The sequence below is a fragment of the Ranitomeya variabilis genome, chromosome 6 (genome assembly GCF_051348905.1).
Source record: "Ranitomeya variabilis isolate aRanVar5 chromosome 6, aRanVar5.hap1, whole genome shotgun sequence".
In the NCBI taxonomy this organism is placed as follows: domain Eukaryota; kingdom Metazoa; phylum Chordata; class Amphibia; order Anura; family Dendrobatidae; genus Ranitomeya; species Ranitomeya variabilis.
This window is the reverse complement of record NC_135237.1, coordinates 273,492,668-273,516,676: the sequence shown is the minus strand read 5'-3', so window position 1 is coordinate 273,516,676 and position 24,009 is coordinate 273,492,668. Positions and strand designations below refer to the sequence as shown.

Below are 24,009 nucleotides of genomic sequence, written 5' to 3'. Positions count from 1 at the left end.
ATATTAATAAACACAGTGGACCTACACCAGCAGATGACATGGCTCCCCAAACCATCATTGATTGTGGATACTTGATGATATTCTAAGTTTGTGACCTGCACCTGAATGTGGGACAGGACTGTGTTTTGTTTTTTTTAATGGTACTAATGAAAGTTAGGTTTTATACCTTTTCCATTTTATTATCTCTCCCTGCTGATTATATGGAACATGTCCAGAAACAGGCCGATTCATGATTTGAAAAAAAAGTAAAAAAAAAAAAATATAAAAGTTAGCAATGTGTTGGCAATACCTCAACTTCTTTTATAGTCAATCCAAACATTACCAAGATTGTTGAAGATGTGGATCTACTGAAGGGTGGTCACAGTTTAATGGTTTTGATTGCAAAAAGGGGAAGAAAAAGCTAAAGTGCATATATGAAAAATCACCCAGTCCTTAAGGGGTTAATTACTGCTGTAAAAAAAAAAAAAAAACGTTTCAGTGGCAATAATGGAGAATAGCCAAGGAAAACCAGTTTGTAAACATAATGCATTATCTTTACGTACTAGTTTGCAATTCTGCTGGGCATCATTTAAAACAAACTTGTAGGGCAGGATGGAAGATGCCTAGCATAAGATGATTACTCTTGCCAGTAATTCAATTTTCAAAACAAAGCTATTAACCTGTAGATATGGGGTTAATAGCGATAATATGCTGCCTGGTGCCTGCAGGTAGCCGAACGCAGCGGGGAGAAAATTAACTTTATACTCCCTGGCGCTGATTAAGTCACTACTCTTGAGTTTACAGACCTGTGGCTTTTAACCATGCTTCCCACCACCGACTGACAGTAACGCCGGGGTGATGGGGCGGTTTCAGTCACAGGGTGGCGCCAGTTCAGTCACCGCTTTAACTATACAGAGCGGCAGATGTAACAAGCCTCGGCCCTGACTGACAGCCGACCTCAATGCAGCGCTAATGTCAGTAAGGGAAGGGGAAGGGGGCCGCTGTTACATCCACCTTTCTGTGTTTCCAAGCTGGGACTAAACTCATGCCGGTGCTGCCCTTGTGACTGAAACAGGAATGTTGCTGGAGAGAATAAAGTTAATTTTCTCTCCGCTGCGTTATGCAGGTTAGTAACGCTATTAACCTGCAGATTAACCCCATATCTGCAGGTTGATCGCATTTTTTTTCTGGTGACAGGTTCAATTTAATATCAGTGCACATCTTGCATATCTTTTAAGACTATCAATGTTGAGTATTATATGGAGGTTTCAGAACACATGCTTCCATCCAGATGTTTATTTCAGGGACGACCTTGAATATCAAGCAAGACGATGCTAAATCACACATTGCATCCATCAAAGAGAATGGCTTTACAGAAAGCCTGCAGTCCACACCTTTCACCAATAGAAAACATTTGGCACATTATGAAATGAACAACCCAGCAAAGATGACCTAGGACTGTTTAGCAGATAGAATCCTGCATCACTCAAGAATGGGACAATATTCCTCTTGCTGAATGGCTGAAACAGGTCTCCTAACTTACCAGACATTTACAGACTGTTGTAAAAAGCAGGTGAGATGCTACACAATGGAGGACATAGTGGTGCGTGAACTTTTTTCAAAATTCTAAATAAGTTAGTTTTAGCAAGTAAAATGGAAAAATTTCTATTTTTCATTTTCTATGTGTTCTATGTCCTGAATGTAATATAACAAAAAGATTTCCAAATCATCGCAATATTGTTTACTTTATATTTCCCAGTTTGCCAACTTTTTGAAAATTGTGGATGAACAACCTTTAGGTAAATTATAATTGTAAAACTTATACTACATTTTTTTTAAAACTGTATAAATATAGTTAAAATGTAGAACAAAGATAACTTAAAGGGAATCTTTCACCAGGAATAATGGCTGCTCTGTATATTGTATAGCACTGTATAGCAGTGACTGAACCGATGCCGCCCCATGACTGAATACCTAACACTGGTGGGGAGAATAAAGATCCGTTTTTCCCTGTTGCATTCGGCTTTGTGCTGGCGCCGAACAGCATCATAACGCTGTTAACCTGCAGATTAACCACATACCTGCAAATTAACAGCGTTATCCCTGGTGACAGGTTCCCTTTAAGTGGTTATGAACTGTTAGCTATAAAGAAGAACCCTGAACTTTGGACTGAATGAAATCATCATAACTGCAAAAGGAAGAGAAGGCTAGGAAATCTTATATAATGGTTGGACTTACATATCGTTGAAATAGTTCTGGAAACATTTCTGCCAGCACAATCCTCTTCAGCTCATCTGTTTTTATGTTATTTAAGCCTCTATGTTGTATATTTTCAAAGACTTTTGGATACTCAGCCTTCTGTTTAAAAAATAATAATTTGAAAATCGGATAAGTATCTTCCAAACTAGAAAAAGGAAGAATTGATGGAGAATATATATATGTATATATATGAGAGCAAAAGGAGAGGAAAAAATCCAAAGAGATAACTTTATGTCTTTATATAAAATTGCTTTATTAAAGTGCAAATATCAGGAGGCAATGGTGACAACATAGTCACCCAAATAATAACTAAAAACACGTAACAGATATGGACACCCGGAGAGGGCAGCTGCTAACCCAAAGCAAATAGATGTTAAATATCACCATATATATGCTAGGATCAATAATTACCGGCAGGATTAAATAACCAATGGCTCAAAGGCCCATCTCCAAAATACCCCACAGCCATAGAATAGTACCGCAATATAATGTAACATGACGGAACAAGGCATTAATAGGGCAGAAAAATAGCAAGTGAATACATCACCCTGGAGATCTTGTGTAAGGCAGCTGCACAGTCCCGGTGTCCGCCCCGACGCGCGTTTCGGAACCCTTCGTCAGGGGGCGCATAGTCACCGGTAAAGCATGTGCTGTATAAGTAGGCCAGGTACCGGAAGTAGACATCGGCCGTGACCCGGAAACGGCCGTACGTATCCTAGTAACCGCTAATAATTTATTAGCGGTTACTAGGATACGCCCGATGTGTATATTTGTATGTATATACTAGATTGTGGCCCGATTCTAACGCATCGGGTATTCTAGAATATGCATGTCCACGTAGTATATTGCCCAGTGACGTAGTATATTGCCCAGTGACGTAGTATATTGCCCAGCCACGTAGTATATTGCCCAGCCACGTAGTATATTGCCCAGCGACGTAGTATATTGCCCAGTGACGTAGTATATTGCCCAGTGACGTAGTATACAGCACAGAGCCACGTAGTATATTGCACAGCGACGTAGTATACAGCACAGAGCCACGTAGTATATTGCCCAGCCACGTATGTCACAGGTTAAAAAATAAACATATACTCACCTTCCGAGGGGCCCCTTGTAGTTCTGTCGCCTGTGTTCGGTTCAGGCGGCAGCTTCCGGTCCGAGGGTGTGATGACGTCGCGGTCACATGACCGTGATGTCACGGCAGGTCCTTCTCGCGCAGGAGCGCAGGGCCTGCGATGACGTCGCGGTCACATGACTGACGTCATGGCAGGTCCTTCTCGCGCAGGGCCTGTGATGACGTCGCGGTCACATGACAGTGATTGTCGCACCCCAACCTTAGCACCGGAACCTGACGCTTGCATGGACCGGTCACTGGAGCGTCGGAAAGGCGGCGGAAGGTGAGTATATAATGATTTGTTGTTTTTTTTAATTATTTTTAACATTAGATGTTTTTACTATTGAGGCTGCATAGGCAGCCTCAATAGTAAACACTTGGTCACACAGGGTTAATAGCGGCGGTAACGGAGAGAGTTACCCACGGCATAACGCGGTCCGTTACCGCTGGCACTAACCCTGTGTGAGCCATGACTGCGGGGAGTATGGAGCGGGCGCCGGGCAGTGACTGCAGGGGAGTAGGGAGGGACTAATCGGACTGTGCCCGTCGCTGATTGGTCGCGACAGCCATGACAGGCAGCTGGCGAGACCAATCAGCGAATTAAAATCCGTGACGGAAGTTGCCGACAGAAAGACGGAAGTACCCCTTAGACAATTATATATATACTAGACTGTGGCCCGATTCTAATGCATCGGGTATTCTAGAATATGCATGTCCCCGTAGTATATGGACAATGATGATTCCAGAATTCGCGGCAGACTGTGCCCGTCGCTGATTGGTCGAGGCAACCATTATGACATCTACGTCGATACTGTGCCCGTCGCTGATTGGTCGAGGCAACCTTTATGACATCATCGTCGCCATGCTGAGCCCGTCGCTGATTGGTCGCGACAGCCATGACAGGCAGCTGGCGAGACCAATCAGCGAATTAAAATCCGTGACGGAAGTTGCCGACAGAAAGACGGAAGTACCCCTTAGACAATTATATATATACTAGACTGTGGCCCGATTCTAATGCATCGGGTATTCTAGAATATGCATGTCCCCGTAGTATATGGACAATGATGATTCCAGAATTCGCGGCAGACTGTGCCCGTCGCTGATTGGTCGAGGCAACCTTTATGACATCATCGTCGTCATGGCAACCATTATGACATCTACCTCGATACTGTGCCCGTCGCTGATTGGTCGAGGCAACCTTTATGACATCATCGTCGCCATGCTGAGCCCGTCGCTGATTGGTCGAGGCCTGGCGGCCTCGACCAATCAGAGACGCGGGATTTCCAGGACAGACAGACAGACAGAAAGACAGACAGACAGACAGACAGACAGACAGACAGAAAGACAGACAGAAAGACAGACAGACAGAAAGACAGACAGACAGAAAGACCCTTAGACAATTATATATATAGATATATATAGACACACACACACACACACACACCCCGTATATACACGAGTATAAGCCGAGGAAACTAATTTTGCCACAAAAAGCTGGGAAAACTTGTTGACTTGAGTATAAGCCTAGGATGGGAAATGCAGCAGCTACTGGTAAATTTTGAAAATAAAAATAGATACCAATAAAAGTTAAATTAATTGAGACACCAGTAGGTTAAATGTGTGTTTTTGAATATCCATATTGAATCAGGAGCCCCATAAGATGCTCCATACTGTTCATGATGGGCCCCCATAAGATGCTCCATATAACGTACGCCCCATATAATGCTCCATAAAGTTCATGATGGGCCCCATAAGATGCTCCATTTTAAAATATGCCCCATATAGTGCTGCACAAAGGTTAATAATGGCCCCATAAGATGCTCCATATTAAAATATGCCTCATACAATGCTGCATAAAGGGTTAATGATGGCCCTATAAGATGCTCCATAGAATAATATGGCCCTTATAATGCTCCATAAAAATTGATGGCCCCATAAGATGCTCCATACAATAGTATGCCCCATATGCTGCTCCATAAAAGTTGATGGCCCCATACGAAGCTCCATAGAATATAACCCCATATGCTGCTCCATAAAGGTTGATGATGGCCCCATAAGATACTCCATTGAATAATATAACCCCATATGCTGCTACATAAAAGTTGATGGCCCCATAAGATGCTCCAAAGAATAATATAACCCCATATGCTGCTCCATGAAGGTTGATGATGGCCCCATAAGATGCTCCATAGAATAATATAACGTCATATGCTGCTCCATAACTTGATGGCCCCATAAGATGCTCCATAGAATATTATAACCCCTTACGCTGCTGCTGCGATTAAAAAAAAAAAAAGAAATACTCACCTCTCGTCGCTGGGAGCCAGGTGCCGATGTCGCAGCTGGCTCAGGCCCCCAGCACCTGCGATATTCACCTGCCTCGTTCCACCGCATCGCGCCACTGTCTCTTCTGGGTCTCTGAAGTTACTCTGTTCAGGCAGAAGGCACGCACTAACCATGTCATCGCGCCCTCTGACCCGAACATCACAGCCAGAGGACGTGGAAGACGGAGCCCGGCGGTGGACCGGGGACAGGTGAATATCACATGGCTCACCCTCCCCCATCATACTCACCTTCCCGGAGCGGTCTCTGGAAGTCCCTGCTTCTCTGATGGTCTCCAGCGCACGTTGGCAGCTTGTTCCTGTGTTCAGCAGTCACATGGTACCGCTCATTAAAGTAATGAATATGCGCTCCATGCCTATGGGAGTGGAGTCGCGTCTATATTCATTACTTTAATGAGCAGTACCACGTGACCGCTGAACAGAGGAACAAGCTGTCGACGCTGAGACCATATGGGAAGCAGGGAAGTGCAGAGATCGTTTCGGCAGGGTGAGTATGATGTGCAGCAACCACTACTGCCGCTCCCCCTCCCTCGCCAACGCCCTGGGACAATGACGTGAGTATAAGCCGAGAGAGGCACAATGGGCTGAAAATCTCAGCTTATACTCTGTGTATATTAAAAAAAATTGAGAGGCGACTTTCCGCTCTCCAGTCTATCCTTAATGTGTCAGCTAGGGTCGTCCATCTGGCTAATCGTTATTCGGACGTGTCCACTCTTTGCCAGTCGTTACACTGGCTGCCCATTCATTACAGGATACAATTCAAAGTACTTGTTCTCACCCACAAAGCTCTCCACATTGCGGCACCCCCTTACATCTCCTCCCTCATTTCTATCGGCCTAGCCGACCACTGCGCTCTGCAAACGACTTTCGACTAACCTCTGCACTAATCCGTACCTCCCACTCCCGACTCCAAGACTTCTCCCGTGCTGCGCCAATCCTCTGGAATGCTCTACCCCAAGATATTAGGACCATCCACAACTTGCATAGTTTTAGGCGCTCGCTCAAAACACATTTGTTCAGAGCGGCCCATCATGTTCCCTAATCAAAGTCATTTTATGTTCGTGTGTGTGTAGCCCATTCACTATCTCCATCTACCCCCCACCCCCTGAAGATGGCTGGACCATCATTGTAAATACATCATTGTAAATACACACCTGTACTTTGTATCTCCCCCACCTCATTGTAGATTGTAAGCTCTCACGAGCAGGGTCGTCTTATTTTGCTTTATTACTGTATTGTTAACATTGTTACCCATGACTGTTGTGTTTGAAACTGTTAAAACAGTAAAGCGCTGCGGAATATGTTGGCGCTATATAAATAAAGATTATTATATATTATATCACATACATACACATACATATATACATATATATTCACTCTTTTTTAAAATTTAAAATACGATTACCTGCAGGGCCGGTTTTAGACAAAGTGGGGCCTTGGACAAAAGTTTAAAGGGAAGCCCAAATGCTCACATACTGCACCATCACACAGAAACATTTCTGTTGTATTTACATGCGCTGATTTTGCGCCGTTAAATGAGCTTGATTTACAATATTGAAGTCATTTGATTTATTTCCCAGCTTCTTTACACCAGCTGAGGAAGAATGATGGGTACTGATAGTCTTCGATACATTATAATGCAGGTCCCATATAGTACATATGGTATAATGCACGGATCATGGTCCTTGATAGAGTGTAATGCTGCCCCATTATGGAGTATAATGCAGCCCCACAAATACAGTATAATGCAGTCCCCTCATAGAGCATAATGCAGCCCCTTCAGAGTATACTGCAGCCTCCCACACACAGTATAATTCAGCCCTCCCACCACACATACAGTGTAATGCTGCCTCGCCACACACCGTATAATTCAGCCCACACACACACACACACACACACAATATAATGCAGCCCCCTCCCCCACACAGTATAATGCAGCCCCCCATACACCCCGTAAAATGCAGCTCCCCCACAGAATAACGCAGCCTCCACACACGGCATATTGCAGCCCCACAAACACAGTATAGTGCAACCTCCCCATATACACAGTATAGTGCAGTCCCACCACATGCACAGTATAATGTAACCTTGCCACACACAGTATAATTTAGCCCCCCCACACACACAGTATAATACAGCTACCTGCATACCCGGTATAGTGCAGCCCCCAACACACAGTATAGCGCAGCCCCACACATACACAGTAAAATGCAGTCCCCCACACAGAGTATAATGCAGCTCCCACACAAAGTATAGTGCAGCCCCCAAACTTTTTTGAGTTGTTTTATTTTTTTTTTATTCTGTGGAAGCATGGTTGAAAAGCAGTGTCTGATTTTCATTTGTTAATTTTCATAGATTTTGTTTATTTATTAATACTTTTGTCAGATTCAAGTTATTTCTGTTACCATTGTGGGTTTTTCTGTCATTAAATGAAGAGTACCTACAATTTTGACCACATGTGTAAGACCTCACAGCTCGCAGTGCATGTCAGACCAAATGAGAATCAACAGACAGAATTGTGGCAAGGCACAGATCTGGCCAAGGTTACAACAGAATTTCTGCAGTACTCAAGGTTCTTAAGAGCACAGTGGCCTCCATAATCCTCCATAATCCTTAAATGGATTAAGTTTGGGACCACCTGCAGTCTTCCTAGACCTGGCCGTAAAGCTAAACTGAGCAATCGTGGGAGAGGTGTTGTGGATTCTGTTTGTGGGCTCCCTCTGGTGGTTACTGCTGGTACTGGGTGACTTTGGTGGGTTGCGGCCTTTGGTTTCCACCTGTCCATCAGTGGCTGGGTGTTTCCTATTTTACCTGGCCTGTCATTCCCTTGCCGGCTATCAATGTATTCAGATGTGCTCTGTTTGGTTCCTGCCTACCTGCTCCCAGATCTTTCAGGATAAGCTAAGTGCTGATTTTCAGTTGTTTGGTTTTTTGTCCAGCTTGCTTATTATGTCTCTATGCTAGCTGGTAGCTCTAGTGGACTGAGGTTCTCCCCATGTGCCATGAGTTGGCACATGGGTTCTTGTAATCTCAGGATGGTTTTTTTGATTAGGGTTTTTTGCTGACCGCTCAGTCCTTTTGTATCGTTCTGCTTTCTAGTTTACAGCGGGCCTCAATTTGCTAAAACTATATATATCATCTCTATGTGTGTGCCTTCCTCTCATTTCACCGTCAATACATGTGGGGGGCAACTATATCTTTTGGGGTTCATTCCTCTGGAGGCAAGTGAGGTCTTTATTTTCTCTGCAGTGCTAGTTAGCTCTTAGGCTGGTGCGTGGCGTCTAGAACCAACGTAGGCACGCTCCCTGGCTATCTCTAGTTGCGTTTGTCAGGCGTAGGGCAGCGGTCAGCCCAGGTTCCATCACCCTAGAGCTCGTCCGTAATATATTTGTACTTTGCTTGTCCTGTGCTATCCCTAGCCATTGGGATTCATGACAGTATAGCCGGCCCACAAAGTGTTAATTGTTTGGGCTGAAGCAGGAGAAAGAGAAGTGTTTAAGGGAAATTTTTTTTTTTTTTCCCTTCAGAGTTTTGCTGCCTAGCCCTTAATTGCTGTCTAGCTGCTTCTTACCTCCTCTTAACCCTTGAATGGCTCTGATCTTAGCTGTTTAACATGGATGTCCAGAGTTTGGCTTCCAGCCTGAGTAATCTCGCGGCAAAAGTTCAAAACATACAGGATTTTGTTGTTCACACTCCCATGTCTGAACCTAGAATTCCTATTCCAGAGTTCTTTTCTGGAGATAGATCTACCTTCCTGAATTTCAGGAACAATTGTAAATTGTTTCTTTCTTTAAAATCTCGCTCCTCTGGAGACCCTGCTCAACAGGTCAAGATTGTAATATCTTTCCTGCGGGGCGACCCTCAGAATTGGGCATTTGCATTGGCACCAGGGGATCCTGCATTGCTCAGTGTGGATGCGTTTTTTCTGGCATTGGGATTGCTCTATGAAGAACCTAACCTGGAGATTCAGGCTGAAAAGGCTTTATTAGCCCTCTCTCAGGGGCATGATGAAGCGGAAATATATTGTCAGAAGTTTCGGAAATGGTCGGTGCTTACTCAGTGGAATGAGTGCGCCCTGGCTGCAAACTTCAGAAATGGTCTTTCTGAGGCCATTAAGGATATTATGGTGGGGTTCCCTACGCCTACAGGTCTGAATGAGTCGATGGCTATGGCCATTCAGATTGATCGGCGTTTACGGGAGCGCAAACCCGTGCACCAGTTGGCGGTGTCTTCTGAACAGGCACCTGAGACTATGCAATGTGATAGAATTCAGTCCAGAAGTGAACGGCAAAATTATAGGCGGAAAAATGGATTGTGTTTCTATTGTGGTGATTCAGCTCATGTTATATCAGCATGCTCTAAACGCACAAAAAGGGTTGATAAATCTTTTGCCATTGGTACTCTGCAGCCTAAGTTCATTTTGTCTGTGACTCTGATTTTTTCACTGTCTTCCATTTCCGTCGATGCCTATGTGGATTCGGGCGCTGTCCTGAGTCTTATGGATTGGTCATTTGCTAAACGCTGCGGTTTTAGTCTGGAACCTCTGGAAGTTCCTATTCCTCTGAAGGGAATTGACTCTACACCATTGGCTATGAATAAACCGCAGTATTGGACACAAGTGACCATGCGCATGACTCCCGTTCATCAGGAGGTGATTCGCTTCCTTGTACTGTATAATTTACATGATGTACTAGTGCTTGGTCTGCCATGGTTACAAACTCATAATCCTGTCCTGGACTGGAAAACAATGTCTGTGTTAAGCTGGGGATGTCAGGGGGTTCATGATGATGCACCTCCGATTTCAATCGCTTCATCTACTCCTTCTGAGATCCCTGCGTTTTTGTCTGACTATAGGGATGTTTTTGAGGAGCCTAAGCTCAATTCGCTCCCTCCGCATAGAGATTGTGACTGTGCTATAGAATTGATTCCTGGCAGTAAGTTCCCTAAGGGTCGTTTATTTAATCTGTCACTGCCAGAGCATACTGCTATGCGGAATTATATTAAGGAGTCCTTGGAAAAGGGACATATTCGTCCATCTTCGTCCCCTCTGGGAGCAGGTTTTTTTTTCGTGGCAAAAAAAGATGGTTCCCTGAGGCCTTGTATAGATTATCGCCTTCTGAATAAGATTACAGTCAAGTATCAGTATCCATTGCCATTATTGACTGATTTGTTTGCTCGCATTAAGGGGGCTAGGTGGTTCACTAAGATAGATCTTCGCGGTGCGTATAATCTGGTGCGGATAAAACAGGGTGATGAGTGGAAAACCGCATTTAATACGCCTGAGGGCCATTTTGAGTATTTGGTAATGCCTTTTGGACTCTCCAATGCTCCGTCAGTCTTTCAGTCCTTTATGCACAATATTTTCCGTGAATATCTGGATAAGTTTATGATTGTGTATTTGGATGATATTTTGGTGTTTTCTGATGACTGGGAGTCTCATGTTCTACAGGTCAGGAAGGTGTTTCAGGTTCTGCGGGCCAATTCTCTGTTTGTGAAGGGCTCAAAGTGTCTCTTCGGAGTCCAGAAGATTTATTTTTTGGGGTACATTTTTTCTCCTTCTACTATTGAGATGGATCCCGTCAAGGTTCAGGCGATTTGTGACTGGACACAACCTACATCTGTTAAGAGCCTTCAGAAGTTCTTGGGGTTTGCTAATTTTTATCGTCGGTTCATTGCTAATTTTTCCAGTATTGTTAAACCTTTGACTGATTTGACTAAAAAGGGTGCTGATGTTGCTGGTTGGTCTCCTGCGGCCGTGGAGGCCTTTCAGGAACTTAAGCGCCGGTTTTCTTCTGCTCCTGTGTTGTGTCAACCAGATGTTTCACTTCCTTTTCAGGTTGAGGTTGATGCTTCCGAGATTGGAGCGGGGGCGGTTTTGTCACAGAGAAGTTCTAATGGCTCGGTGATGAAGCCATGTGCATTCTTCTCTAGAAAATTCTCGCCCGCCGAGCGCAATTATGATGTGGGTAATCGGGAGCTTTTGGCCATGAAGTGGGCATTTGAGGAGTGGCGTCATTGGCTTGAGGGTGCTAAACATCGTGTGGTGGTCTTGACTGATCACAAGAATCTCATTTACCTTGAGTCTGCCAGGCGTTTGAATCCTAGACAGGCTCGTTGGTCGTTGTTTTTTTCTCGTTTCAATTTCGTGGTTTCATACCTGCCAGGTTCAAAGAATGTGAAGGCAGATGCTCTTTCCAGGAGTTTTGTGCCTGACTCTCCTGGAGACTCTGGGCCTACTGGTATCCTTAGGGATGGGGTAATATTGTCCGCCGTATCCCCAGACTTGCGACGTGCATTGCAGGAGTTTCAGGTGGATAAACCGGATCGTTGTCCACCAGAAAGACTGTTTGTTCCGGATGATTGGACCAGTAGAGTCATCTCCGAGGTCCATTCTTCTGTGTTGGCTGGTCATTCTGGAATATTTGGTACTAGAGACTTGGTGGCCAGGTCTTTTTGGTGGCCTTCCTTGTCTAGGGATGTGCGTACCTTTGTGCAGTCTTGTGAAGTGTGTGCTCGAGCTAAGCCTTGCTGTTCTCGGGCCAGTGGGTTGTTGTTATCCTTGCCCATCCCGAAGAGGCCTTGGACGCACATTTCCATGGATTTTATTTCTGATCTCCCGGTTTCACAGAAAATGTCCGTTATCTGGGTTGTGTGTGACCGCTTTTCTAAGATGGTTCATTTGGTGCCCTTGCCTAAGTTGCCTTCCTCCTCTGAGTTGGTCCCTTTATTTTTTCAGAACGTGGTTCGTTTGCATGGGATTCTGGAGAATATCGTTTCTGACAGGGGATCCCAGTTTGTGTCTAGATTTTGGCGGACGTTTTGTGCCAAGATGGGCATTGATTTGTCTTTCTCGTCTGCATTCCATCCTCAGACGAATGGCCAGACGGAGCGAACTAATCAGACCTTGGAAACTTATTTGAGGTGTTTTGTTTCTGCTGATCAAGATGACTGGGTTGCTTTTTTGCCACTGGCCGAATTTGCTCTTAATAATCGGGCTAGTTCTGCCACGTTGGTCTCTCCTTTTTTTTGTAATTCGGGGTTTCATCCTCGTTTTTCCTCTGGTCAGGTGGAGCCTTCGGATTGTCCTGGAGTGGACGTGGTGGTGGACAGGCTACATCAGATTTGGAATCAGGTGGTGGACAATTTGAAGTTATCTCAGGAGAAGACTCAGCAGTTTGCTAATCGCCGTCGCCGCGTGGGTCCCCGACTTTTTGTTGGGGATTTGGTGTGGTTGTCTTCTCGTTTTGTCCCTATGAAGGTCTCTTCTCCTAAGTTCAAGCCTCGGTTCATCGGTCCTTATAGGATCTCGGAGATTCTTAACCCTGTATCTTTTCGTTTGGATCTCCCAGCATCGTTTGCTATTCATAATGTGTTCCATCGGTCGTTGTTGCGGAGGTATGAGGTTCCCGTTGTTCCTTCGGTTGAGCCTCCTGCTCCAGTGCTGGTGGAGGGAGAATTGGAGTATGTTGTTGAGAAGATCTTGGATTCTCGTGTTTCCAGACGCAAACTCCAGTATTTGGTTAAGTGGAAGGGTTATGGTCAGGAGGATAATTCCTGGGTGGTCGCCTCCGATGTTCATGCGACTGATTTGGTCCGCGCCTTCCATAGAGCTCACCCTGATCGCCCTGGGGGTTCTCGTGAGGGTTCGGTGACCCCTCCTCAAGGGGGGGGTACTGTTGTGGATTCTGTTTGTGGGCTCCCTCTGGTGGTTACTGCTGGTACTGGGTGACTTTGGTGGGTTGCGGCCTTTGGTTTCCACCTGTCCATCAGTGGCTGGGTGTTTCCTATTTTACCTGGCCTTTCTGTCATTCCCTTGCCGGCTATCAATGTATTCAGATGTGCTCTGTTTGGTTCCTGCCTACCTGCTCCCAGATCTTTCAGGATAAGCTAAGTGCTGATTTTCAGTTGTTTGGTTTTTTGTCCAGCTTGCTTATTATGTCTCTATGCTAGCTGGTAGCCCTAGTGGACTGAGGTTCTCCCCATGTGCCATGAGTTGGCACATGGGTTCTTGTAATCTCAGGATGGTTTTTTTGATTAGGGTTTTTTGCTGACCGCTCAGTCCTTTTGTATCGTTCTGCTTTCTAGTTTACAGCGGGCCTCAATTTGCTAAAACTATATATATCATCTCTATGTGTGTGCCTTCCTCTCATTTCACCGTCAATACATGTGGGGGGCAACTATATCTTTTGGGGTTCATTCCTCTGGAGGCAAGTGAGGTCTTTATTTTCTCTGCAGTGCTAGTTAGCTCTTAGGCTGGTGCGTGGCGTCTAGAACCAACGTAGGCACGCTCCCTGGCTATCTCTAGTTGCGTTTGTCAGGCGTAGGGCAGCGGTCAGCCCAGGTTCCATCACCCTAGAGCTCGTCCGTAATATATTTGTACTTTGCTTGTCCTGTGCTATCCCTAGCCATTGGGATTCATGACAGAGAGGAGCCTTGGTGAGAGAGGTATAGAACCCCAAGATCACTGTGGTTGAGCTCCAGAGTAGGGAGTAGGGAGAAAGTTCCACAAAGTCAACTATCACTGCAGCCCTCCACCAGTCGGGCCTTTTTGGCAGAGTGGCCTGACAGAAGCCTCTCCTCAGTGCAACCAAACAGATAAGGCAGCACTCTGTAGAGCTATAGCATGCTAACATAAAATGTGAGAATGGACTTGCATTACTGCACTAGAAATATGAAAAATTGAGAATGCTTAGTGAATAAATTGGCCTGTGTAATTGGCAGCCACGTTAAAGGGAACCTGTCACCCCCAAAATGGAAAATGAGGTAAGCCCACTGGCATCAGGGGCTTATCTACAGCATTCTGGAATGCTGTAGATAAGCCCCCGATGTATCCTGAAAGATGAGAAAGAGGTTAGATTATACTCACCCAGGGGCGTTGCCGCTGCGTTACGGTCCCATGGGCCTCGCGGTCCGGTCCTGGGCCTCCCATCTTCTTACAATGACGTCTTCTTATTGTCTTCACGCTGCGGCTCCGGCGCAGGATTACTTTGTCTGCCTTGTTGAGGGCAGAGCAAAGTACCTAAGTGCGCAGGCGCCGGGAATGGTCAGAGAGGCCCGGCGTCTGCACACTGCAGTACTTTGCTCTGCCCTCAACAGGGCAAAGTACGCCGGAGCCGCAGCGTGAAGGCAAGAAGAGGACGTCATCCTATGAAGATGGGGGGCCCCGGACCGCAACGCCCATCGGATCGAACCGCCCGTGTGATTATAATCTAACCTCTTTTTCTTATCTTTCAGGATACATCGGGGGCTTATCTACAGCATTATAGAATGCTGCAGATAAGCCCCTAATGCAGGTGGGTTTAGCTCATCTTCCATTTTGGGGGTGACAGGTTCCCTTTAAGGCATTTTTCCTCAGTGAAAGACATATGAAACACATGAAGGACTCCCAGACTATGAGAAATAAGATTCTCTGGTCCGAAGAGATAAAGATAGATCTTTTTGGTGATAATTCTAAGAAGCATGTGTGGAGAAAACCAGGCACTGCTCATCACCTGCCCAATACAATCCCAACAGTGAAATAAGGAGGTGGTGGCAGCATCATGCTATGGGGGTCTTTTTCAGCTGCAGGGACAGGATGACTGGTTGTCATTGAAGAAACATGAATGCGGCCAAGTACAGAGATATCCTGGATGAAAACCTCTTCCAGAGTGCTCTGGACCTCAGACTTTGCCAAAGGTTCACCTTCCACCAAGACAATCACCCTAAGCACACAGCTAAAATAACAAAGGAGTAGCTTCAGAACAACTCTGTGACCATTCTTGACTGACCCAGCCAGAGCCCTGACCTAAACTCATTTGAGGGTCTCTGGAGAGACCTGAAAATTGCTGTCCACCAACGATCACCATCCAGCCTGATGGAACTGGAGAGGATCCGCAAGGAAGAATGACAGAAGTTCCCCAAATCCAGGTGTGAAAAACTTGTTGCATCATTTCCAAGACGACTCATGGCTGTACTACCTCAAAAGGATGTTTCTACTCAATACTGAGCAAAGGGTCTGAATACTTATGACCATGTGATATTTCAGTTTTTCTTTTTTAATAAATTTGCAAAAATTACTACATTTTTTTCAGTCAAGATGGGGTGGAATGTACATCAATGAGGGAAAACAATGAACTTTTTTGAATTTACCAAATGGCTGCAATGAAAAAAAAGAGTGAAAAATTTAAAGGGGTATGAATACTTTTTGTACCCACTGTATATAAAAACGTGGTACCTGTAATCCTAGAGAGACTGTGCAGGCATACTTATCTGCGCTGTTGAGGGCAGAGCACCTGCGCACTGCAGTACTTTAGACCGTTATGTTTTTCTAAATTTTTCTTTTTCATGTTTTAAATCTACTAATAAATGCAATGTTTGATGACTTTTGAGTTGCTGGATTTTCTTATTTTACCGTTCAAAAGTTTAGGGTCACCCAGACAATTGTGTTTTCCATGAAAACTCATACTTTTAAATGAGTTGCCAAATGAACTGAAAATCTAGTCCAGACATTGACAAGGTTCGAAAAAAAGATTTTTATTTGAAATAATTTTCTCCTTCAAACTTTGCTTTCATTAAAGAAGGCTCCCTTTGCAGCAATTACAGCATTGCAGACCTTTGGCATTCTAGCAGTTTAGCAGTTAATTTGCTGAGGTAATATGGAGAAATTTCACCCCATGCTTCCAGAAGCCCCTCCCACAAGTTGGTTTGGCTTGATGGGCACTTTTTGCGTACCATACGGTCAAGCTGCTCCCACAACAGCTCAATGGGGTTGAGATCTGGTGGCTGCGCTGGCCACTCCATTACAGATAGAATACCAGCTTGCCTGCTTCTTCCCTAAATAGTTCTTGCATACTTTGGAGGTGTGCTTTGGGTCATTATCCTGTTGTAGGATGAAAATTGGCTCCAATAAAACGCTGTCCACAGGGTATGGCATGGCGCTGCAAAATGGAGTGATAACTTTCCTTATTCAATATCCCTTTTACCTTGTACAAATCTCCCACTCTACCAGCACCAAAGCATCCCCAGACCACCACATTACCTCCATCATGCTTGACAGATGGACTCAGGCACTCTTCCAGCATCTTTTCAGTTGTTCTGCGTCTCACAAATGTTCTTCTGTGTGAACTAAACACCTCAAACTTTGATTTGTCTGCCCATAACACTTTTTCCAATCTTCCTCTGTCCAATGTCTGCGTTCTTTTGCCCATATTAATCTTTTCCTTTTGTTAGCCAGTCTCAGATATGACTTTTTCTTTGCCACTCTGCCCTGAAGGCCAGCATCCAGGAGTCGCCTCTTCACTGTAGACGTTGACACTGGCATTTTGCGTGTACTATTTAATGAAGCTGCCAGTTGAGGACCTGTGAGGCGTGGATTTATCAAGCTATAGACTCTAATGTATTTTTCTTGTTGCTCAGTTGTGCAGCGGGGATCCCACTTCTCTTTCTACTTTGGTTAGCGCCTGTTCCTGCTCTCCTCTAAAGGGAGTAGTACACCGTTGTAGGAGTAGGAAATCTTCAGTTTCTTGCCAATTTCTCGCATAGAATAGTCTTCTTTTCTAAGAACAAGAATAGACTGTCAAGTCTTTCAAGTTTCACATGAAAGTTATTTTTTTTCTGGTCATTTTGAGTGTTTAATGGAACCAAGAAATGTAATGCTCCAGATTCTCAACTAGCTCAAAGGAAGGTCAGGTTTATAGGTTCTCTAATCAGCCAAACTGCTTTCAGCTGTGCTAACACACTTGCACAAGGGTTTTTAAGGTTATTCTAACCATCCATTAGTCTTCTTACACAGTTAGCAAACACAAAGTAGCATAAGAACACTGGAGTGATGGTTGTTGCAAATGGGCCTCTAGACACCTATGAAGATATTGCATTACAAAACAGACGTTTGCAGCTAGAATAGTGATTTACCACATTAACAATGTATTTTTTTTAATCATGTATTTTTTTATTAAAGCATATGACACGCTATTAACACAGTCAGATACAATTTCCAGACAAATACCATACATTAGATACATGACCTGATAATACATTTTCATTTTACTAAACAATACCCTTACCCCCTAACCAAAACCCTTCTCACTCCCCCCCCCCATCTCTTGCCCATTATCCAATACAACCATTTGACAACATCACCTCTTAAGAAAAGATAACAAGCTTTACAAAAACACACCTGTACATGTAGGAGTCCCCCCAGAATCAACTAAACGACACCCATTCTACTTTGCAGTAACTCAGCAGACGCCACACTTGGGTAATCCATCCATCCACCCCACACATTTTCAAATTTTGTATTCTCACCTCTCTTACTGTATATGTTTCTTTCCATAAGGACAATAAAATTTATCTTGTTGATAAATTCCTTTTTCCCTGGCGGTTTTTCATCCAACCAATGCATTGCCATAAGCTTTCTCGCAGCATACAACAATCTTGCAATAGTCAGCCTTCCACATTCATCCGTAGCAATATCATCCATACAGCCCAAAAGGCAAGTCAGTGGGTTACGCACCAAATCTATTCCTGTCACCTCCTGGATCAAGTTAAGCATCTTGACCCAAAAGGGTTGGAGGAGAGCTCACGACCACATGTGTAGCAGATCAGCGCTTTCCTCACCACACCTGGGACACTGAGTCACCTCTCAGTCCTGCCTTCCTCATCCATGCCGGGGTCCTGTACACCCTATACACCAGGTATAACTGACACCCTTTTAGCCTCACTCAGGGAAGCCCTGGGGATATATTGAAGTATGGACTCCCACTGGGACTCCGACAAGTGGCCCACATCTGCCACCCATTTCTCCTTAAACCTTAACGGATGCTTCAATAAAAATGTATCCATCAGACCCCTGTACATCAAAGGTAATGAACCCCCTCGTATTCCTCCGAGGCCCAATAAGATTCAACAAGCTATCTATATTCACGCGCGACACCTCATTTTGACAGTTTAGGGCGTGTCTCAACTGCAGGTACTGAAAGAATGACTTCTGGGTTAAAGGAAACTCAGTATTAAGTGTCTCGAATGTTTTAATAACCTCCCCATCAAGCAACTGAGACACGAACCAAATGCCAATGCGCCTCCACTGACCGAACCCCCCGCAATCTCGCAAGCTCTGCCAACCTAGGTTCAAACCAAATTGGCGTATATCTCGTAAATTCTGTTACTCCCCTCCATTGCTTAATTTTCTGCCATACTTTCCCCATCATAGCTATTGTTGGGAATTTTTGGGGGTTAATTCTGAATCTACCTGCTTCAAGACTGGCCAACATTGGGCCCTTCCCTACTGCGCGTTCAATGATTATTCCCGCTGAAGAGCTTTGTTCTGGCTCTCCCCAACCTACCATGTGCTGGCATTGAGATGCTATACAGTAAATCCATGGATTGGGGACCGCCAGACCACCCTCATCCTTTGCCCTTTGCAGATGTTCCAATTCGATGCGCGCCCGTCCACCCTTCCAAATTAAATTCCTAAATAGAGTATTGATCCTATAAAATTTACTCTGAGGCAGCCACACTGGAGGATTATGCAATATGTAGAGGAGCTGAGGCATAAGTATCATTTTGATCAAATTGGCTCTGCCTGCGACTGACAGAAATAGCTTCTTCCAGGCCCCAATCTTCTGCAGGAACTTCCCACGCAAAGGAGTCAGGTTGAGCCGCACATAGTCCTATTTTGTCCGAAACCACGATGCCCAGATATTTAAACTCATGTACTACTCTTAAGGGAACCCCAGGGTCAAGAGTCAGAGGAGCCGCCGCGTCCATGGGCAACAACACAGACTTCTCCGAATTAATAGATAATCCGGAAAGAGCCCCAAATTTAGAAATACTGTTCATAGTGGCCCCCAGAGACTCCTGTGCATCTTCCAAGAACAATAACACGTCGTCAGCGTACATGGCTATTTTTTCTTCATAGTTTCCATACCGAAACCCCTTTACGTTTCTGTCCCTCCGTATTGCCGCCGCCAAGGGCTCCATAGCAATTGCAAACAGCAGAGGAGACTAGGGGCACCCCTGCCGCGTTGACCTACATAAAGGGAAATCCCCCGACAAGACTCCATTTACCCGTATCCTGGCTCTTGGAGATGCATACATCAGCTTCACCAAATGTATGAACCCCTCACCAAAACCCATAGCCTTCATGACTGCCCACAAATACCGCCACTCCACACTATCAAACGCCTTAGCGGCGTCTAAAGACACCACAACCCTCCGACCCATATTATCCGTCTTTACCTGCATATTGAGAAACAGTCGTCGAAGATTACACGCTGTAGAACTATTAGGCATAAATCCGGACTGGTCCCGGTGTATTAGTGTCGTTATCACCTTGTTAAGACGGTTAGCCAACATCTTAGCCAAGATTTTGATATCTATCGTTAATAATGAGATTGGGCGATAAGAGGCTGGATCCCTCGGATCCTTACCCTGTTTTGGCGGTACAACAATTATTGCCTCCCGCATGGACCTCAGCAGCTCCCCTTCCACCAGACCAGCAGCATACACCTCCAATAAGGCAGGAAGCAGTATCTCTTTATATTTTTTATACACCTCCCCCGGGATCCCATCTACCCCCGGGGCTTTATCATTGGGCATAGAGACCAATGCGGTGTCAAGCTCCTCCAAATTAAATGGCTCCTCGAGAAGTCACCGATCAGCCACTGAGAGTCCGGGAAGCTGTACCTCTGACAAGAAACCATCCACCTCCTCCATCGTTGGCTGTACCCGTGATTTATAAAGATCTGAGTAATACTCCGTCATCACCTCCAAAATTGCTTTGCAACCAGTGTGCTCCTTCCCATCTCTTCCCTTCAAAGCGACTATATGTGTGGAATCTCTCTGTGCCATCACTATTCTGGAAAGGAGATGGCCCGCCCTATCCCCATCTTTAAAGTATTTAGCAGTTTGAAACATTCTTCTACGTTCCGCTGTTTTCATTGCCATCTGACCTACTCTATTCTGCGCCACCTTTAACCTTCCCTGTGCCTCTGGGGATTGATCGTTAATGCCTCCTCAGCCTCCTCCAACTCTTATCAACATCTGATCCTTCCTGCCTGTTTCTGCTTTGACTCGGAATATCCCCTTAATACAGAGCCCTCTGAAATAGGCCTTCATGACCTCCCATACTGTCAATACCGAAGCCGACCCAGCATTAATTTTAAAATATTCCTTCATTTCCCCCCTATGTGTCCATCTAAATCAATAAGGTGTAGCCAGAATGAATTCAGCCTCCACATGCACCCCCTAGCAGGCAAGGATCCCACACCCATGGGGGAATGATCAGATATTGTTCTAGCCATATACGTTACCTCCCCAACAAGGCCCAACATCTGTGAATTGCCCAAGGCCAGATCTATTCTTGACAAAAGCGAAAGAGGACGAAAAACAGGAATACTTGTACACCCCAGGAGGAGAAATCCTCCATAAATCATGCAGAGCAGTTTCCCTCAGGACGGCACCGAATGGTGTGCAATTACCACACGACTTCAACGGCTCTCGTCTCCCCCTATCCCAGTGTGCGTCCGAAATGTTGTTAAAGTCCCCTATTATCAAAAACAGTATCCCCGGTGTCTCCTCCAATATTCCCAGAACTCTGTGGATAACCTTTCCACAATATGGTGGTGGAATATAAATTGAAACCAGCCACATCAGACATCCGTACAATTTACAAAGCAAACATACGAATCTACCCGACTGATCTATAACCACTTTGTAATACACAAAAGGTACCCCTGCACAGATGAGGATGCTGACCCCCCTGGAAAATACTGAATATGTGGCATGGTACCCAACCTGAACCCATCTCTTAGCCAGAAAATGCGCTCTCTCCTTCACCATATGAGTCTCCTGCAGACAGATCACTGACGGCTTGGCATCATTCAAAAATTTAAACACAGCTTGCCGCTTCACACCAGATGCCAAACCCCTGACATTCCAACTCACAATTCTCATTCTTCCCGCCATTTTCTCTCCTCAGTACATATTATCCCACATTGTTTCATCCATTTGCGGCCAAAGCCACAACCACAGTAACCATGATGATGTACATTATACAAAAATTTCCCCCCCAACCCCACCCCCCTACTCCCACACAACAGAGAAACATCCCCAACAAATCCCCATCCCATCCTTCTATCCCCTCCTAACATGGAGGGGAGAGCGCACTTTATCCGGAACAGTCTGTTAACCCTGTCCAACAGTCCCTCTGCTTGTCCCAAACTATTGGGACTCTCACATGACTTGTGGATTGCAGCCTATTTAAATTTCAACTCAAGATCCAACAAGGGCCCATCCCCGCCTCATAAGAACATAAAAAACCCAGGGGGGAAAAAGGAGCCAATGGATCCCTCCAAAAAAGAGGCAGTAAAAGAGAAACAAGAATAAGAAAAAACCGTTCTATCATCCCGCTGAGTCCTTTAATTTCGCTTGGCACAAATGTTGCTCGTTGCTGTCCAGCCATCAGAGTGCCTCTTTATCCTCCGTGAAGAAATGTACAGTACTTTCCCTTCAGTGACCACTCTTAGTTTGGCCGGGTACAGCATAGAGTAAGTGACGCCGATCTCCCTCAGCCTCTTCTTGATATGGACAAATTTGGCTCTCTGCCTCTGCACCTCTATGGAAAAGTCCAGAAACATGGAAATCCTGGAGCCATTTATTTGCAAATCCGGGTTTTCTCTGGCATGTCTGAGAATGGCGTCTGTCACGGTAGTGCAAGACCTTGACTAGCACTTATCTAGGAGAATGCCCAGGGGGGAGGTGATACGCAGGAATGCAGTGTGCTCTTTCAATAGCATACATCCGAGATAACTTTTCAGCTCCGATATAGTTTAATAGCCATTTTTCAAAGAACTCTGTTGGCGCCGCGCCTTCCGTCTTTTCAGCCGCACATTATTGCACCTGGACCTATTTTCAAGGTCGTCCGTTTTCGCTTGTATGGCAGAAATCGCAGAACTCATGCGTTTTGTAGCCTTATCCGCCTTAGCAATACAGTCCTCTGCACCACTAATGCGTTTTTCCGCCTCTCCCATCCTTTCCTTAGTCACGTGCAAGGAATGTTGCATCTTGGACATGTCTGCCTGCAGGACCCCCATCTGCGCAGCCATATTGGTGATAGTATTGTGACTGTATAAAACCACCTTAAACACATCCTTCAGAGTGGGCTCCTCAGGAATCTGCATTCCAGCGATGCATAGCAGAGCCTTTTACGCTTCCCCCGCTCTCCTCCTCCTTCTCTCCAGTGCTGCTCCCGCCATCACTGTCTTCTCCCTCCTCCTCCCCCAGCCTCTCCATATCTCCATGCCCCACAGGCTTATCTATCACCTTGCCTGTCACCGCGGGGCTCCGGATATCCTCCGTCTGTCGGGCGAAGCGTTGCAGCCTGGCTGCTCCATCTGCTCTCCCAGAGTCCTCCCTCGCAATCACAGGCTTTTCTGACAGCATTTCCTCCTGGCCGGCGCCATCTTGGGTCTTTCTCTCCTGCTCCCCCCACCATCCTGGAGCCCCTTCTGCCGGTCATTGCCCCTCAGGCACACAGATCCGCAGGCACCACACCGGACACGGATTCCCCGATAATTTCAGGTACCTGGCCACCGATTTTACAGGTTGCAATCCTGCATATAGCTTATACTGAGCGGGAGCTCCTGCCTCAGATGACCGCTCACATCACGTTCAGGCCACGCCCCCACATTAACAATGTATAGAGTGTATTTCTGGATCATTTAATGTTAGCTTCATTGGAAAAAACGGTGCTTTTCTTTCAAAAATAAGGAAATTTCTAAGTGACCCTAAACTTTTGAACGGTAGCGTACATAAAGACCTAAACTCATGAACACTAAAGGACTTTTCATGGTTCATGAGAGTAAACATATTAAAAATGAATATATTAGATTCCTATACCGCCAGTCACTGCCAGAAATGTAAAGGTATTTTTATAGGTAGAGTATTCATGGCAGCTTCTGTAAGTTTACATGCTAGAAAAGACGTCCACGTATTCATGGGGACATCTTGATGAGACCCAAACAAGTCAGGGGTCTTAGACTGCCAGACTGCAGAAAACATTACATAGTTGCAGTCCTTGCTAGGGTGCTAGTTCAGTATAGTATCACTGCACACATAAAAAACACCAGAACACAGGCATGCTTACCTGTTCAAGGCCTCCAACAATTGCACTACCCACTGCTATCTTTACTTGGGCCTGGGTGCACCCTGGGTAGTGCAATTGTTGGAGGCCTTGAACAGGTAAGCATGCCTGTGTTCTGGTGTTTTTTTTTAGTTTAGTGGAGGTTTTCCTCCAATGGTGTTTTTTTAGATTAGGACTGCCAAGATACAAGGACCCTT

General features: G+C 45.3%; 1 protein-coding gene across 8 annotated transcripts in view; it reads right to left on the bottom strand.

Annotated features, from left to right (window-relative positions):
- The window catches only part of LOC143782318 (uncharacterized), a 356,201-nt gene that overhangs the window by 215,632 nt on the left and 116,560 nt on the right, over positions 1–24,009 (bottom strand). For 6 of the 8 annotated variants that reach the window (XM_077269673.1, XM_077269669.1, XM_077269670.1 and 3 more), the window contains one exon: positions 2,218–2,337. The exons of the other annotated variants lie outside the window; for them this stretch is intronic. In XM_077269673.1, the coding sequence (XP_077125788.1) occupies positions 2,218–2,337 (120 nt within the window). The remainder of the gene's footprint in view (positions 1–2,217; positions 2,338–24,009) is intronic. 8 annotated transcript variants of the gene reach the window in all.